General features: G+C 42.7%; 1 protein-coding gene across 1 annotated transcript in view; it reads left to right on the forward strand.

Annotated features, from left to right (window-relative positions):
• The window catches only part of SORT1 (sortilin 1), a 48,508-nt gene extending 30,985 nt beyond the window's left edge, over positions 1–17,523 (forward strand). The window contains exons 6-20 of the mRNA XM_056844197.1: positions 261–334; positions 1,367–1,416; positions 3,646–3,776; positions 4,472–4,616; positions 5,051–5,206; positions 6,399–6,505; positions 7,975–8,077; positions 8,628–8,796; positions 9,467–9,657; positions 12,169–12,358; positions 14,283–14,399; positions 15,349–15,457; positions 16,128–16,234; positions 16,806–16,929; positions 17,456–17,523. Of these exons, the coding sequence (XP_056700175.1) occupies positions 261–334; positions 1,367–1,416; positions 3,646–3,776; positions 4,472–4,616; positions 5,051–5,206; positions 6,399–6,505; positions 7,975–8,077; positions 8,628–8,796; positions 9,467–9,657; positions 12,169–12,358; positions 14,283–14,399; positions 15,349–15,457; positions 16,128–16,234; positions 16,806–16,929; positions 17,456–17,470 (1,788 nt within the window). The 3' untranslated portion in view covers positions 17,471–17,523. The remainder of the gene's footprint in view (positions 1–260; positions 335–1,366; positions 1,417–3,645; positions 3,777–4,471; positions 4,617–5,050; positions 5,207–6,398; positions 6,506–7,974; positions 8,078–8,627; positions 8,797–9,466; positions 9,658–12,168; positions 12,359–14,282; positions 14,400–15,348; positions 15,458–16,127; positions 16,235–16,805; positions 16,930–17,455) is intronic.
• The last annotated feature ends 1,029 nt before the right edge of the window (positions 17,524–18,552 follow it).

Raw genomic sequence — 18,552 nt, forward strand, 5'->3', positions numbered from 1 at the left:
GGGGGGGGAAGTATTCATGAGCGACCCCTTGTGGTAGTAATTGCATTATAGTTTCTTTGAGATGAATACAGCAATTTATTCATTTTATTCCATCGTCAGCATATAATGCTTTACTAGGCAGATTGAGAGATGGTGTACATTGCAGCTGAAACGAGCATTGAAATAGTGTGGTAGTTTAATTCTGTGGCAAATTTCAAGTATTTGTGACTGTCATATGATAGCAGTACAGCAAATAACAAGCAATCCTGTTAATGTTTCAGGGCAGCCTATGGATATCCAAGAACTTTGGTGCTAAGTGGAAAGAAATCCACAAAAATGTTTGCCTGGCAAAATGGTGAGCAGATGAAAAACAAACATGTTCTCCAGGCAGAGTTAGAAGCTTATTTTTTCTCTTGGTTGCAGTAGAAGTGGCTGTTTGCATTTTGCAAAGATGGGAGGCTTGAGATGAAATATTTAATGCTGTTTTCTTAGCTCTAATAAGGTGTTTGCTTATGGCCACATTTTGTAATATATGCTTTTAAGAAATTCCCTGTAGCTACTTCTTCAAATGTTTTATGCTTTGGCTCAATTCAGTCCACCAGTTAGAGGCCCTGGGTTAAATCAGAGCATCTGAGCAGCGCTCTCTGCTGCCTGCCCTTTCCCCATCCCCTGCCATTGTTGGAGAAGTGGTTGGATAAGCAGCATCTGTGGCACTGGGACTAGGTGTGCGGGGAAGCTGTGAGCCAACCCGGCCCCTCTCCCTTCTTTGTCTCAGTGCCCCTTCACCACCAACAAGAAGGGGTCTTGTGGCACTCTTGTAGCAAATGATTTCACTAGCTAGAGCCCTCTGTATTTCTGTGCAAGCTTCAAATTATACAATCTAAGCTCCAGCTTAAAAGTTTAAACTTTTTAAATGAAACTTTTGAGTTTTGCAAAGAAATGTCAGATTGCTCCTCTGGTATTTCTGTGGTCCTTTACATTACTACTTACATTTTCTTCCTCTGTGTGTGTGTGTGTGTGTGTGTGTGTGTGTGCTGACTAAGGTTTCACTCCAAGCACCTGGTGAAGTGGGCTCTAGCTCATGCAAGTTTGTGCTACAATAAATCTGGCAGTCTTTAGGGAGCTATAAGACTTCTTTTTGGCTTTGCTATGATGGTCTTAACATCACTGTTGCCTTCTGGAATTGCTCACCGGAGCTACTCCATGCTACAGGAAACCCCAACGATTGGAAGAGAACCGCTTTTGTATCATGTGTTATAACTTGTTTCAAACTGTTGGCCATAGGCTGAACCTTTGATACTAAGTGTTCATCTGACAGTTACTCAATTGGCTGGCTTTCCTACATGCAGCTCTGTATGCCATTTTTTTTTCTTTTGACTGTTTTTAGGGGCTCTGGCACAACCATCTTCTTCACCACCTTCATGAATGGCTCTTGTAGTAAGTATTTTCAATTACAATGAATAATTATACTGCATCTTAGAAGCTTCTCTACAGGTGCGAGATCAATAGTTTTCATACAGCCTTTCCTTAGGATATATATCCGACAAAAGCTGTAATAGCATCTCAAGTAGTCGCTCAGTAAACCAACGAAGGACTGACAATATAGACTGTTTTGAACAGAAATGGTGTTGCCGATGAATAATGGCCAACCTGTATTGATTTTAATATGATAAAGTGACATCCCCACTGTTTCTGTATGCCCTTTCTTGCACTATATATGGGAATTTCCTCCAGTGATCCATCCACTGAAATATTATAGTGGTAGCAATCCCATCACCTGAATTAGTAGAAAAGAGCAAGAGTCCATTTGCACCTTAAAGACTAACAAAATTTCTAGCAGAGTATGAGATTTCATGAGTCACAGCTCACTCCTTCAGATACAGCTACAACATGAATCCATCTGTCCTTATGTAGAGAAGAGTGAATTCAGACGCCCAATGGCAATAGCATGTAAATGACAATAGGAGACATGATTGGAATAGGTGTGATATGCAGAGGGGTAGTAGGCGTGGAGAAATCAGCATGGGTAATGAGACAGGAATCCCAGGTCCTATTCAATCCAGGAGAATGCATTGTTTTGAGCTTCATTATTAGTTATAATTCAGCAGTCTCTCTTTCTAATCTCCCTTTGAAATCCCTTTGTAAGAGAACTGTTACTCCTAAATCAGCAACTGAATGTCCTGGAAGGTTAAAGTTTTCCCCCACTGTTTTTTGAATGTTGTGGTTTCTGATGTCAGACTTATGTCCATTTAATCTTTGTCACAAGGACTGGCCTGTTTGTCCAATGTAGAGGGTGGAAGGGCATTGTTGGGCAGTGATGCCATAAATCACATTCGAAGATGATCAGGAGTATGAACCTGAGATAGTATGGCTGACATTGCTTGGTCCAGTGATGGTGTTGTTAGGATCTGTATGAGAAGAGAGTTGGCACCTTGGTTTTGTTGCAAGCCTTGATGCCAGAGTCAATGCTACTTTTAAGTAGTTTATCATTGTGGGTGAGAAGTTGTTTGTAAGCAAGAAAGGGTCGGCCCTCTGGTGCCTTAGAGAGCAGTGTCACAATCCAGCATTGGTTGTTAATACATTGGACTGGCTTGAGTTGTGAGCTGTATGTGGCCACCAGAGGTGTTCTAGTGTCATTTTCTTTGGGCTTGTCTTGTAACAAGCTGTGCCTGGGTATCATTCCGACCTTTCCAATCATCTTTCTTACCATATTAACAGGATATTGTAGTTTCAAAAATGCTTGCTGTAGGTCCTTCAAGTGAGTATCTCTGTCTCAGGGGTTGGAGCAGATGCGACTATAGCATAAGGCTTGGCTGTAGACCATGGACTGTTTGATATGGTTGGGATGGTTGCCTACATGGCTCCATCGTGTTCTACATGGCTCCATCGTGATCTATCACCTGTATTGTTAGGCTGAAGGACAAGAACATTGGGAAGCCGTATAAATTTAGATTTTTCCAAGAATAAACATCATATGGGAGATGGTTACAGTGGAGAGGGGAGGAACAAGGCACAGGTCTGTGCGTGCTGGTAATGCAACTACTGCTGCTTCTTGGGAAGTTGAAATGGAATAATCTAACACATTGAGACATTTCAAGGTGCTTTCTGTGACTGGCAAATGGTATTCTCCTCCTGCCAGAGTGAAGGGGGAGACACGTGTGGCCAAACAAATTAAGTGTTGAAGCACAATAGATTTGGGGGTGGGCTGAGTAGGGTAAGAACAGATGGAGTTGGATTGCAGAACAGAAGCAAAGTTTTCTTTGGTTGCAATAGTTCATCACTGAGGCTACAGTCCAAACAGGAGACCTGAATGGTTGCTGCCAGCTGATGGCATGAGGGTGGGAGTTTTGGAAAGGCTGAATTCAAAACGGAAAGCAGTCAGATGAAAAATTCAAACCAGCGGTCAGGGGTGGGTTCAGTGGTAGGAAAAAAACAGCTGCTGCTGAGCAGTGGCTGAAAGGGAGGACAGGCCACAAACCCTGATGACTGGATGTGTCACTGTGGAGGCAAGAGGCATTTTGAGACGAGCACAGTGCAGGCCAGTTAGCAGAACAAGTAAGTCCATAGCTGCTCTCCTTAAAATTCAGTCCTCTTCCCAACTTTTGTTAGGAGTTTGTTCTTTTACGCTAATTGGATCAATATTAATACAGCTTTTTCATTCTCAAGAAGCTGATCTCGGCTCGCTGGAACTGAAGAGGACTACAGACTTTGGAAAGTCGTTTAAGTCAATAGGAACAAAGATCTACTCCTTTGGCCTGGGCGGACGCTTCCTCTTCGCGTCTGTGATGACAGAAAAGGTAGGAAATGCATTTTTTCCTGGTTTCTGTAGGCCTAACATGCTTACCTTATAGTATTTTTTTCTGTAAGGAATGGTAAAGGAAAAACTCCTATGGATGGGTCAATCTGACCCATATGAATTCACTTGAAGTACAGCTGACTGAAAGACAAATAGGCACATCTGTGAAGAAGTTCTGTAAGGAATGGTAAAGGAGAAACTCCTATGGATGGGTAATGCTGACCCATATGAATTCACTTGAAGTACAGCTGACTGAAAGACGGATAGGCACATCTGCGAAGAAGTTCAATTCATCTTTGCTGTGAAAGACCAAACATTGTATCACTGAACAGTATTCTTAAGAAAATATTGACATATCAACCACAAGCTGAAGTGAATAGTTATAGTTTGTTATAAACTTCCCTTAGCCAAAGAACAAAATTAATCAGTTTTTGTTCAATCACCAAGTTGTTAGGGAAAACGTTTTTAAACTTCAGTTATAAAGGTGGCATTTCTGCGCCACTTCCATCCCAAAGTCTGAGTTCTGAGAATAAGAATTCTTGAGGAACATTTATTTATTCTGCATAGAATGATCACCTTTGTAGCAGTAGGGTTTCTTGATGTGGTTCTGGCTGTTTCTCTCGCTGTATGAAATTGTACAAAGCCACCAATGGCATCAGAGTGGACAGAGAAGGTAAATTTTGTTGTCTTGTCTAGGGTAATACAAGGCGAATCCATGTGTCGCTGGATCACGGTGAAACCTGGAACATGGCCCAGCTTCCTTCTGTAGGCCAAGAACAGTTTTACTCGATCTTGGCAGCTAATGATGACATGGTGTTCATGCATGTAGATGAACCTGGAGGTGAGAGCAAGAGGGGTGGGGTGGTTGTGATCTGCTTAAATAGGTGTCAGTCTTGATCACATCTGTATCGATTTGAGTATTTTTACCACCACGGTTTAATGTTATAAATCAAACCAAACACTTTGTATATTGAATCTTCACTGGGAGTCAAATTTTCATTTATGGAGGCCATTCTAACATCAGTTGTATTACACAAATGGCATCCTGGTTGTTTCCCCCTTCCACACTACTTAAGTTGAATGCACTGAACGTACTTGTATATTTGTGCCCAGAACACTTTCATTTCGTATTTCAGGTAGCTTATTTTAATGGCCATTACTTTTATGACTAGATGCAGGTCACCTGCAGCCATATTTCTGGGCCTGTTAATTTCCATTTTAATGGGAGAGAGCTAAAATGACAGATTTCTGGATTGTCTTTTTTCTCCCTTTCAGATACTGGACATGGCACAATTTATACATCTGATGATCAAGGCATCATATATTCCAAGTCCCTAGAAAGGCACTTTTATACCACAACAGGAGGAGAGACGGACTTTACCAATGTAACATCCTTGCGGGGCACCTTTATCACCAGTGTACTGTCAGAGGGTCAGTTCTCACTCCCAGTTTTGTTTCACAGTCAGTGTGTGTGCTGACTACCTAGTTTAAAAGAGGAGCTCTGCTAGGAAGGTAGTCAAAGCTGAATTCATTAGTGGAATGGAACTGAGGCATCTTTGGGGATGGGAGTCAGACTCATACAGTGGACTTTCTTGATTCCTGTACCAGCCAGCTGGCTGGGAATTAGGCTGTTTCGATACTAAATTGTCCCATGGTGATTTGGACTGAGGGAAGTAATCCTTTTGTCTTCATGTCATGTCTAGGATGTGCTTGCTGTAAAGAAAGATTTGTATATGACAAATTGTTCACATTATCTTCTTTAGTGCTACTTGCTCGCAGCCCAAGAGCAAGCCTCTTTAGATGGCTTGAGTAAAGTTAGGAGGATCAATAGATTTATGCCAAGCTGTGATGTGGAAGCAGAACTGCAGACATTAGCGCAGATAATGCAAGGAGACTCTCAACACAGAAAAATGCCACATCTACAGAAGAGCTTTATTTAATGGGGGGTGGGGGTGGACATCAGAGTGCTACCTTCTAGCCCAGATAATAGATGAGAGGCAGCATTTTCACACACCCCTCCAAGAAAAAACTGTTTTGTGGGCCTGGGGCAGATGTCATCCTGGGGTAGCCCATTTAGCTCCAGTCAGGGCCACAGATGGCCCACTTAATTCTTTGGGTTGTACACCCCTGTATAGGATCTTTACAAAGTTGCACGCCATCTCTCTGAAACCACAGAAAGAAAGCCAGCTTTCCTTGCAAGAGAGTAAGTTTGATGCTGTGTATTTGAGAGTGAAGCTGTTCCTGATTCTCTACTACCTTGGGAACAAATTTCAGATGGTGGTTTCAGCTTTTGCCTCCTTAAGCTCTGTTCTAGAGCTGCTCCTGACTATAAAAATCTCTTGGTCTTAAATTGCTCAATAGAGTACTCTTACTTCATTGATTTTGGTTTCAGAGAGAAGACCACACCTTTCTGCTTTTCATTTGACATGGTGGCATTGCTGTGTGGTAGTGAAAATGTATTTTAGTCAGTGTTAAAAAATATGTCCTTTTTTGAGCATTTCGGATATTACCTGCTGCATATCCTGGAAAGGGGGGGGGATGCAAAATTAAATTTGAGAGGTACAACTTTCAGAACATACAACACAAAGGTAAGTATTTACTTTCATCTTTTCTGCTTCATCAGATAATTCCATTCAATCAGTGATCACCTTTGATCAAGGTGGGGAATGGTCACGCTTGAGGAAACCTGAAAATGCTAAATGTGACTCGACAGCCAAAAACAAGGACAAGGTTTGTGTGGTTATATGTGTATATACTAGCAGAAATGGAATTGCAGGAAATGATGTCGGGCCAGAGTTACAATTCTAAGCCACATGTACAGGAGTAGGCTTTACTGAAATCAGAGGCCTGAAATGTAAGTCCAGGGTGTATACATATTGTGTCTGTGCATATCCCATTTAGATGCTTAATATAAAAGCTTTAAATTAGAGTGAACGCATTACCATGGCTGTGGCTTATGGAATCACTCTTTAGAAAACTGTTTCTTGTAGTCTGCACCATCTCGTGCTGCAAGATAAAGTAGTACACGTGTAGCGTGAATAAGCTATAGTTTGTACAGTGATCTGGGGTGAACAATTCGAAACACAAACAAGCACCAAAAGCTTTAAAAAAATACACACTATACGAATAAAGAACTCCCCACTACCACTGCAGCAGGTACCTCTAACTACTTCCAAGGCCTGGCTTCCCTTTATAGAACTGGAGACGCCTAATGTCCATATCAGAGTCCTGCTTGGGGTTGCCCAGGTATCATCGGGGTGCTGCTTCCATTAATGTTCCACGTCATTCTGTCCTGTGAGGCTCAGAAGTTTTCCTTTTCACACCACCAATTTTAATCAGGATTGGCTTCCTCAGTAGGCACAGTCTCAGAAGCTTGATGTTCCTTTCACTTCCCTGGTCTCTCTCCTTTCTCCTCCCTGTTGTATCTATTGATACAATCATCTTTTCCCCACCACCATTCAACTGCTGCTTTCTTCCTCCAGCATTCCAAAAACCAGGGCAGCAGCTGCACAAAGCTGTGCATCCTTCTTTGACCGCCCCCCCCCCCCATATCCAGGTGAACTATCCTGCACCTGCAACACGTAGAACCCAGAATGAAGATATAAGGCTTTGATCCATTGGAGGATTTCCATGAATGGGAGGGGAAGGGATCTCCCCCTCCAATTCTCTCCTCTTTCTGTTCCTTGGAGTTCCCTGTCCTCCAGGAGCACAATTTGGGGGCTGCAGCAGTGATGGGGGTTGTGAAAATGTCATGTTTCATGCATAGAAAACTCCTTCAAGTGGATCTGAGCTGTAATTGTAGATATCTTTTTTAAGGGATATCTTGCAACAACTGCAAAATACCGAACAAGACTTTTGTAGTGAGTTTGGCCAAACCCAGCCCAAAGGAAAAAAAGAAGTAAAATTGAGTGTTCACAATTCAGCTTCTTTTAAGAATCCTTAAAAAAATTAAAATGGGAGGGAATGGAGTTATGGGAAAGAAGCCGCCTTGAGCTATGGAATCAGTCTGTTCTGACTGATTTGGGTGCTTTGACTAGTGAAGCTTTGAAGCTCAGATTCAGTCTGCTTTGACTCTCCATAGTGTTTTAAATGGGTTGGCGATTTGAGTAGTTCTGTTAGCTTTGCTTTTAATGAGGCCAGGTTTTCTATACTGCCACATGTTGGCTCTCTTTCTTACTTGAGTTTCCTTATATTTACAGTGCAGCCTTCACATCCATGCAGCCTACAGCATCTCCCAGAAGCTGAATGTGCCAATGGCGCCTTTATCTGAACCCAATGCTGTTGGAATTGTCATCGCTCACGGTAATGAATGAATGTTACGCATGCACACAACGCAATGTGAAAGACCTCAGCCTGAGACCCTGAAGAGCCGCTGCCAGTCTCAGTAGGGGATACTGACTTTGAGGGACCCAAGGGTCTGATTCAGTATAAGGCAGCTTTGTGTGTTTTTAACCTTTGGGGAGGGACTGTTGCACAGTCGTAGAGCCTCTGCTTGGCATGCAGGTCGCAGGTTCAATCCCCAGCATCTCCAGTTAAAGGGACTAGGCAAGAGCGGCTGCTGGTCTGAGTAGACCATACTGACTTTGATGGACCAAAGGTCTGATTCAGTATAAGGCAGCTTCATGTGTTCATGTGTGTTCATGTGTTCAATGTGAAATCATGGCCAAATGCAAAGGCCTGTCGTATGGTTCTTTCCCTGGATTGCATATTCCACAAGCCTAACAAAGGGTGGCAGCTATTTTCTGCTTAGTAAGGGAGGGCAGAACTCTTGAAGGAGCATACATCCTTAGACCTTACTGAGAAAAACAATAGTGTATTCTCGCTCATTCATGTTGTTGAACACTCTTTGCAGGAAGTGTGGGGGATGCCATTTCAGTAATGATCCCCGATGTTTACATTTCGGATGATGGTGGCTACACCTGGGCACGGATGCTTGAAGGACCACATCACTACGCCATCTTGGATTCTGGGGGCATCATTGTGGCCATTGAGCAGACCATGCAGCCTATCAATGTGATTAAGTATGCAAGAGCTCATTTTGCTAATCCTCATGTGGCGGAGGGCATGAGATGTACATTGTTCAGTTTCTGACCATACAGCCACTTCACTAATTATGACTGTTTTAGGAACAGTGCCCCTATAAAACACTGTCAGGAAAAAGAATGCAGTGCTGTTTTTTTGTTTGTTTGGGCCCTTAAAAAGCCCCCCAGTTGTGTGGGTGGGGAAATGGCAATGGTAAGGAAATTAGGTAAGGAAATATGGAAGGGCGGGGAAATGGCAACCATGAAGGTTTCAGCAAGACAGATGGTACTGATGTGGCTGGAACTTTCAAAAATGTGCATCTTCCCATCCACACAGTATGCAAATATTCTTTGACTGTGTTGTTTCCAAAAAGATTGTGTCAGACCAGGTTTGGGAAAGATTGCAGCCAAGCTGGGAAAACCCAGAAAGTGGATGAATGGATGATGATGTTGTGTGAGCGCTCTAGGAAAAAAAAACCTGCTTCTTTTTGTGCGCATGATGTGGAAGCAACTGAGGAATCAGTAGAGCACATAATTCCGCTCTAATAGGTCCTTGACTAGTCTTGAAATTGCAGTTTATTATGCTGTTCAAGACTTTATCAGGCTTCGTGACACTTTAAAACCCACTGATGACGTCGAACTGCAGTCTTAATCATTGTCTGTTTTTTAGATTCTCTACAGATGAAGGACAGTGCTGGTATGAATATGTTTTCTCTAAAGAACCTATATCTTTTACTGGCCTGGCTTCAGAGCCAGGGGCAAAGTCAATGAATGTTAGTATCTGGGGATTTCGGGAGAGCATCCTGTCCCGTAGATGGATCTCTTATACCATTGACTTCAGTGAGCTCCTCAGCAGGGAATGTGAGTAACCATTAAATGGATTGCATAACTTACTCTTATACCTTTGTGCTCATAGTGGAAACTATTACGTTTTAATCCAGGAAATGTTGTTGTAGGAATACTGTGATACAACTGGAATATCTTGTACAAGTTGCTGGTTTGTTAGAGAACCTGTCTGTGTTAGTATTCTACAGCCCAGTTATTTGAGTTGTTTATATGCAACTGTGGGCAAGGTTGCTACCTCCATTATTTTAGCAGCAGTGAAAATGGAAGCACAGCAATCTCTTAAGCTGAGAGTTGGTGACTGTCTGAAATCACATCTCCATAACAGTTATTCCACCTTGCTCCCTGCACAGTTGTATGTGCTTCAAATACTCAGGGCTGAGGAATCAAAGACCACCAATTCCCCTGCTCTATTAGTGTTTTAAACAAAAATTATATGTTTTTAAAAGATACGTCTTTCCTCCTTAAAATGCTCATAACGAAACAGGGAGTCTGATTTTGAATAGTTGTCAGTCTCTGCCAGTTGGGGGTCATGAGTCCAGGAGGTACTTACCTTGAAGTTTCTCCTTCCCCAACATACCTGTGAGCAGTGCCTCAGCAATGGAAAGGAGGGGGGTATTCCTTCACCCTGGTTCCCTTTTTCTCTGGCCTGTGCCCCCCCTCTGGCTTTGAGGTCAAGACCTGACCTCCTTCCTCCTTGGCTGTCTCCAGGCAGGCCTTATAAAGGAGTACTTGGGGTGGGATTTCCCTAAGCTCCCACCAATGCATCCCCAGCCCCTTTAGTGATTGGCCTCCCTTTTATGCCAATAAAGGTGTTTCTGATTCTGTTTCTGTTTCTGACTGGCCTCCCAGCCAATGGGCTGTTGTCCTTCCAATCTCTCCAGCCTGCCATTTTCTCTCCAAACCTTTAAAAGCCTCTCCTAGCCCCTCATCATCAGGGCTAGGGCCCATGCCACATTTCCCCAGGCTGTTTCTGGCCTGCTGGACCTTCCATCTGCTCCAGGGACTCCCCAAAGGTCACCCTTCCTTTTCCCAGTTTCCTGTTACTGCCCAGATGCCCCCTGCTGGTGTCGCTTCCCCTTCCCTCTGCTGCTCATGTTTTGGCAGCCAAGGACAGTCCACCTGAGGCTCCTGCTGCCTGGGCGGGGCTAGCCAGTAGCAGAGGCCGCAGGAGGCTGTATGGCCCTGCTGGGGCAGGCTCACGGGGATCGTTAGAAGGAGTTAAGTGCGGGGATGGGAGGGACTGTCACCCCAGACAATAGTGAAACTGGATTAAACTCTCTTCCCTACACAGTTCCAAGGCAATCTGAGGAATAACAATAATAATAATGATGATAATGATGATGATGATGACGACTTTAATTTATATTCCACCTTCCCCTGGCAAAGCCAGGCTCGTAGCGGCTCACATCATAATCAAAATGCAGGATAATCAAACCAGCATAATAAAATACATATTGCAATATAATAAAATTAGTACAACATAATAAAATTAATTATACAATGCTGAAAATTAGCACAGATTGTCTAATTGATGGTGTCAAAATAATTCCCTGCAGGGAGGGATGTTTCCACAGCACCAGCATGCTTCCCAGCACACGCACAACCCGGGGCATTTTCAGCTCACCTGACCCTGGGGAGGGAGTTAAGGCTGATGCATGCAGCCAAGCCACCTTTCCAGCATAAGCATGCTGCTTACATTTTATGGAGGGAACTTAATGTGTGATTTTAATTTTTGTCTATTTGAACACTCAAAAGCCACTTTATGAAGTGTCTAATGGATATTCAATTGGCGATGGCAATCATTTGCAGTCTGGAATGCTGGCATGTATCTTGCCATTCTGCTTAGGAAAGTTTGGAGCCTTCTGTCAATGTAACTAGCTCTTCTGGGACGTAAATTGGAGGAAGGTTTCTTTAGGTTGAGGGGAGTGGTAGGATGCATGGTACTAGTTGTTAGAGATCCTTCATTAGCCCGTCTGTAATAACAAATGTCATGTTAGTGACAAGGTTATGTAATAGACACTAATGCTATTATTGAAATCCATATTTATGGGTTTGATTTAATTTAATGAATTTCTGTCTCCGTGTTGGAGATTCCAAGATCTGTTATACATAGGCAGTAGTCACAGAAATCAGCCTATACTGATGCCTAATGTCTATGCCAAACAAAGATCCAGTGCATTGGACAGCTTTACTGAAATCTTTCAGAAGTAGCCTTGAATTCCAGCATGCATTCCAGCCCCATAATTTTACTGCAGATTCTAATGCAAAATATTTCAGGAAGACCAGAGACCTGCTGCCAAATTCAGCGTGGGATAGTTTAGCACCAACTTTAGCATTGATTTCTTTTGTGGCTTTTGGTTATAATTCAAATGCTAGTCTCTTGTAGCAAAGTAGAAGAGAAATCGAAGATGCAACTTTCAGACTAATCGAACTTATTCCAGCATAAGTTTTTGTGAGTCAGGTCTCACTTCATCAGATGTATATGTGTGGTTATATCAGGAATTTGATATTCCTTTCTTCCTTTAGGTGAGGAGAAGGACTATACAACATGGTTGGCTCACTCAAACAACCCCAATAACCCTGCAGATGGCTGTGTATTAGGGTACAAGGAAGAATTCAGACGCCTGCGCAAGTCCTCGATCTGTCAGAATGGACGTGATTATGTGGTATCTATGGTACCATCTGTCTGCCCTTGCACGTTAGATGACTTCCTCTGGTATGTTTGAGGAGTTCCTCCCATATTCCTTCTCCATGGCTGTTCTGTTGAGTGTTGTGAAGTGGCTGTTCCTTTTCCTTCTTTGAAATATTGTTAGACTGTGGAGGGATAATTATTTGAGCCAGGTGGACTTGCCGCCCAAAGTGGAACTCTCTCTAATTTGACAAACCAGATTCCATGACCAGCATATATTCTAGGCAGAGAAGATGTGTAAATTGACGCTGGTCTGTTGTCTAACTAAAAGAGCATGCAAATCTTTCATCAACAGGTACTATGGTGCATGCATTCGATCACTTTGGGGCTTAATATACACTCTGCAAGAATAAATTATATAAGCTTGTTTGATGTGTTGAGCTCTTGGGCAGTGGCTGGGATCTTGGGGCAGCAGTGAGAGCAGTAACTATATAAAGGCAAGTCAGTGACTGAGCTCCTGAGGAATTATAAAAACCTAAGCAGTTCAGATATCCAACACCTACACCATTGAAAGCCTTGCCTTAGATCTCTTCTGGTACTGTGCCTTTTACAGACTACTTGCACAGTATTCATGCTTTTCTTTGTAATTATTCTGATTTTGAAGAAATGATGAGTTCCCGCATAAAGCTGCCGGCTTGGATCCACCAGTCCATTTTCACAGACCGCATTTCTGCCCATGAAGCATGTCTTTCTCACCCCCTTCTGAAATGCTGTTTTTTCAGGAGGAACATGGGCTGTGATAGCACTCTTTGGGCAGAAATCCATCTGTGGAAATACTCTGGTGGGTCCAACCTGTTAGGTTTTGCAGCACAGAGCCATTTCCCATATGCAGCCTTGTTCATGTGCTGAAAAAAATTTTTTTTACAGAAGTTTTGCAAGCGTGAATATTTCATAGTTATCACAAAACATAAAAAATAAGGTCTTCTCCCCTCTTTAACCTTATCATTCCATGCCATTCCAAAGTTGACTTTATCTCAATAAACTTTGTATGTTGATATCATCAAGATTTCTAAATTGGTACATCAGTTTAGAGATGCATGCTGTTTTCCAAATTCTCAAAATCCAGTCATTTTACAGGAGGAGCTTCTTGCGATTTCTGTCAGGAGGCGATACATTGTCTTGCTGCTGTTACTGAACTATTGCTTTCCCTATCTGTGACTGGCACATACTTTTAGATAACAGAGCAACATCACTAGAGGTTCTAGCAGCAAACTGTATCCTGTAAGATCATAAATAATATTTAAATATGTACCCCAAAAAGTTGGATAATAGAACAGGTCCACAATATAGGTACGAGATCTGGTTGACTGGATGAACATGAACAACTGCTAGTAAACCCTGGATAAATACCTGCCAACCTATTCGGCATTTAATACCAGTTGAGCATAATTTTTACTATTTTTTCTTTAGTTCAGAAGATACTACATTTTAGCCAACATAAGTCCACATGCATTTCCATATTTTCATTGATATTTCTATTGACAGCCTTTATTCCAGCTTTTGATAAATGTCAAAGCTGTTTTTTTTTTTTTTTTTTTTACTTTTTAATGTCAGACTGTAGAAATCGAAGATGCTTCCTTTGGTGGCATTATTATAAAGCAGTATTTCAGACTTACCATATGGCAGTTCTTTGTCTTTAAAGTTCATCAATAGCGCTTCTGTTTAGAGAGTTGAAAATCATGCATCCTCTAAAGAAATAAATGGTGAGAGAGCAGTGTAATTTTACAAAAAATTAGGAAATGGTGCAGGCATTAGGAAGCAGGAGTTTGTTAATGAAGTCACAATTAACTAGCAAATAGATGTCCATGATGTTTGCTCACATAACCATAATCCACGCTATAAATTCTTGTAATTGGTATATTCTGAGCACTGGAAAAACAGAGAACTAGTTGTAACAGTAGAATTACAGCTGCACGTTAAAGTTTTTTGTTTTCCTACTCTTGTGCTGCAGTGATTTTGGTTACTTCCGCCCAGAAAATGAGTCTCACTGTGTGGAGCAGCCAGAGCTGAAAGGTCATGACTTGGAATTTTGTCTGTATGGGAGGCAAGAGCGGTTAAAGACCAATGGGTAACTTTTGCTTTAATTTTTGACCTTTGGCACTGGGGTATAAGTTGAGTTCTGTAGTTATCAGCCAAAAGTTTGATGGATGAAATAGACTGAGGGCAATGTCTTGGAACAGTGTGGCACATTGAAAGAGACCCTTCCTCCTTTTTGAACATACTGGAGATTTTGAGCATTAAAAAGGGCTGCATCTTGCAGCTGTGACTATAGCAGTGTAGGTCATTGGGTCGGACAGAAAAGCAAGTCTGGAGATCAGCCACCTAGTTTACCTTAAAGACATTTAATGCCGGCAGGATAGTTATTTCTTTGGGACCAGAGGAGTAATGATCTCAATTTGTAAATTCTGTGATCTTAGAGAAGCTTGGTGTAGTGGTTAAGAGCGGTGGTTTGGAGTGGTGGACTCTAGTCTGGAGAACTGGGTTTGATTCCCTACTCCTCCACATGAGTGGCGGACACTAATCTGGTGAACTGGGTTGGTTTCCCCACTCCTACACATGAATTCAGCTGTGTGACCTTGGGCTAGTCACACTCTCTCAGCCCACCTACCTCACAGGATGTCTATTGTGGGAAGGAGAAGGGAAGGTGATTATAAGCCGGTTTGATTCTCCCTTAAGTGATTCTCCCTCCTCCTCTTCCTTATTCTGAATTATTCTTAGATGAATGGAGAGCTCCAAATAGTTTCCAGTTTTTTTCTCCAGGGAATGACAGCAGTACATTGAGGCTGGCATAAATGTTCCTCTCAGTGCACCTAGCCTGGAAGAATGCTGGCTTGTTAAAAAAAAATTTGAAATGCCCTGATTGGAGGTTATACAGCTTTGTAATGAAGAAAGCCTGTCGTCAATCACCTAGTGACATTTGGTCATATTTGAAAGAAGAGGCTGGCTAATCTTTCATGGCCTACGAAGCCATCACTTTGAAAGGAGCTTCCCTAATTAACTTATATCCTGAATTCCAGATATCGGAAGATTCCAGGAGACAAATGTGTTGGTGGGAAGCACCCTGACAGACAGGAGACTGACCTGAAAAAGAAATGTACCAGTGACTACCTGAATCCAAGCCAGCTGGTAAGTAAAATGCAGAATTTGGTTGAAGAATCGTAGAGGGCAGGAGGAGGCAGAGCAATCTAGGCTCCATAAAAGAAGCTAGGAAAAACTGGCCACTGATAGAATTTCAGGATAAATTTTTCTTAGAATTTGCTGCCAGTTTTGGACCCCCAAAGGAGCTTTCTAGAACTGCTGTTGATGCCGTGATAGCATCCTAAACTAGGAAAGCCATCTGAGGAGACCTTTCCCCTTTCCCAAAATAAACGGATTCATCTGTCTTCCCAAATGTTCATGGTATTAATGTTCAGTGCAGGAGTTGAATGTACAGCCTTGAAGCCTGTGCTTGGCAGATCGTTGTATAAATATTTCATAATTGCAGGGGCCTTGTCCTTCTTAGCAGCATGTCCTATAAACTTTAACCACATTGTCAACGAAGAGATTATGCAAAATGAAGCAATTTTTTCCTTGGCAACTGTTGAGTCTGATTAGAACTTTCTAGCTACCCATAAATAGACTGCCGGTTCGCACCTGCTTGCTTTGTGGAGTTTTGGGAGAATTGTTTTATTCTGTAGCTTCTTATGTGAATTTGTATACATTACAGTTGTCTCTTTATAATTTTCATTAGGGTTTACAGAGGAGGGATAATTCAACTAAAATCCATGAACGTAACCAATCTTCATTCTTTTTGCAGTCTGCCGCTTCCAGTTCCACTCCCGTCATCCTGGCTGTCATCGGTTTGATGCTCACCACTGCTGTAGCGGGAGTAGTTGTTATTAAGAAATATGTTTGTGGAGGAAGGTGAGTTTTCACACAGCAGCTTGCCATTTCTGTGCGCAGATATATGCCAACTTAGATAGGATGTTTAGATAACACACACACTCCCTACCCGAATAGGCATGGAAGGAAAATAATGGACAGGGAATAGAGTCATCACCCCCATGTGGCCTTTCTCCATTTTATGTCACCCACCCTGTTCCCTCTTCATACATGTTCAGAAGCACCTGCATGCTAACAAACAGCTTGTTCCAACATGATGTCTAGGAGTTCAGGGTTGACTCTGTGAAGGGTCAGTGCTCATTTGGTTTTTCATACAATATTGGCTGCAATAATTCTAGGGTCAGTAATTTCTTCCACCTCCATAACCAATATTTCACCTTTGAATGTGACTGTTCAATGTCTGGCATTGCTATAAAGCAGCTATAGTCTCTCCATAAGAAACTGCAGAGCAGCATCAGCAGCAACCCATGTGACATCCTTTTAAAAGTGACTGGAGCCACCTCTGCCTTTGCTTCGTACACACTGAACTGCCTTGACTAAAGAGGCAGCCGTAGACTGAGTTCCTTTTGTTTGTGCTTGTTCTGCCCCCTAGGTTTCTGGTGCACCGATATTCTGTCCTGCAGCAGCATGCAGAAGCCAATGGCTTCGAAGGGGTTGATACGCTAGATGCCACTACCTGTGCCAGTAAAACTGGTTACCATGATGATTCTGATGAGGCAAGTGATTGTGGCAGATGCATATTGTGTGTGCTGTGCCATTTTTTGGCTTTGTGAATTGTGTGGTTACGGCTCATTCCTGTTTTGAAAAGTCAATGACTATATGTTGCAGTGGGAGGGTGGGGCTGAGAACTGCTGGAGAGCCAACGTGGTGTAGTGGTTAAGAGCTGGTTTGGAGTGGTGGACTCTGATCTGGAGAACCAGGTTTGATTCTCCACTCCTCTACATGAACAGCGGAGGCTAATCTGGTGAACCGGATTAGTTTCCCCATTCCTCCACATGAAGCCAGCTGGGTGAACTTGGGCTAGTCACGCTCTCTCAGCCCCACCTACCTCACAGGGTGTCTGTTGTGGGGAAGGGAAGGTGATTGTAAGCCGGTTTGATTCTTCCTTGAGCGGTAGAGAAAGTCGGCATATAAAAACTAACTCTTCTTAATTGCTGAGCTGTGCTTGCCACAGCAGTGTGGTAAGGATCCTGTTCCTGAAGTGCTTGTTTTCACAAAGATGCTTTCTGCTCTTCTGCTCAGGACCTCCTGGAGTAGCGAGCATGGGATGCACACGGATTTGGATGCTGCTACGGAAGGGCAAGGAGGTCTACAGTTACTCCCAACTTGGATGCCTTTCCTGTGTCTAAGAGATCCTGTATTTCTGTCGCTTCCGTCAAACCGGCGCAATCAACAAGGCTGCCAGAACTGCATTGGGGGGGAGGGGGGAGGAAGACACTGCAGCTCTGAGAAACAAAGGGGAAAACGTCTTTTAACATGTAACATTATCTTAATCAGATTTTTTTCCCAGCTCTTAAGGGAAAACTAAACAGGAACGTGAAAGCAGCATTTTGGTGAACATTAGCATTACTAGATACACTTGACTATGCTGCTGGGAGGAGGCTCCATACCCCCAGATTGGGGACATGTTCTACCCCATCACTCTGATGACAATGCTTTGAAGTTGCTGCAGTATGTCTAGCACTTCTAGCAGGCAGGGCAGTGAGATGCTGGAGGAAGGGACGGAGGGAGCCCAAAGGGCTGTATGCCAAAACGGGGCTGCTTTTAACTGTAGTGTAACTAACTGGGTCGACCCGTGCTGTGCAAACCAGAGTTTATTCTGAGGTCAGCAGCAACTCTGCAGCTGGGCTTTTTGATTCCAAGGAACTAAACTGTGAAATCAGCATGTGAGCTAGCATAAATTTTTAAATAACTGTATTTTGGGGGAAGAAATAATTTTATAAAGTGTGGGACTAAAGTGGTACCCATCTTTCTAAATAAGACTTACTTAGAATGTTATCTTTTGAAGTAACAGAAATTGTGTTCTCTAGATCGGGTTCCTGAAGGAAAGCTTCATTGTGGGCGGCACCATGATGATATTCAAGTGTTGTTTTTCACTATGCACCTGTTTTCTTGAAAGCAATAGAATAGTGGTAGCAAGCTCTGCTCCACTTTGTCATTGCATATACATTGGTACAGTCAGACTTCACTGTTCACGTAGATTCATACTTTATTTTCCAATGATAAATCACTTCATCATATGTTTGGTTTATTCCCCATGAGTCACTTTGGAAGCCAATTTTGGCTGAAAAGCAAGACAAACTAGGCTTCAGCTTTATTTGCAAGTATCTTGATTAGTT

This window comes from Euleptes europaea, chromosome 2, assembly GCF_029931775.1.
Source record: "Euleptes europaea isolate rEulEur1 chromosome 2, rEulEur1.hap1, whole genome shotgun sequence".
Taxonomy (NCBI): Eukaryota; Metazoa; Chordata; class Lepidosauria; order Squamata; family Sphaerodactylidae; genus Euleptes; species Euleptes europaea.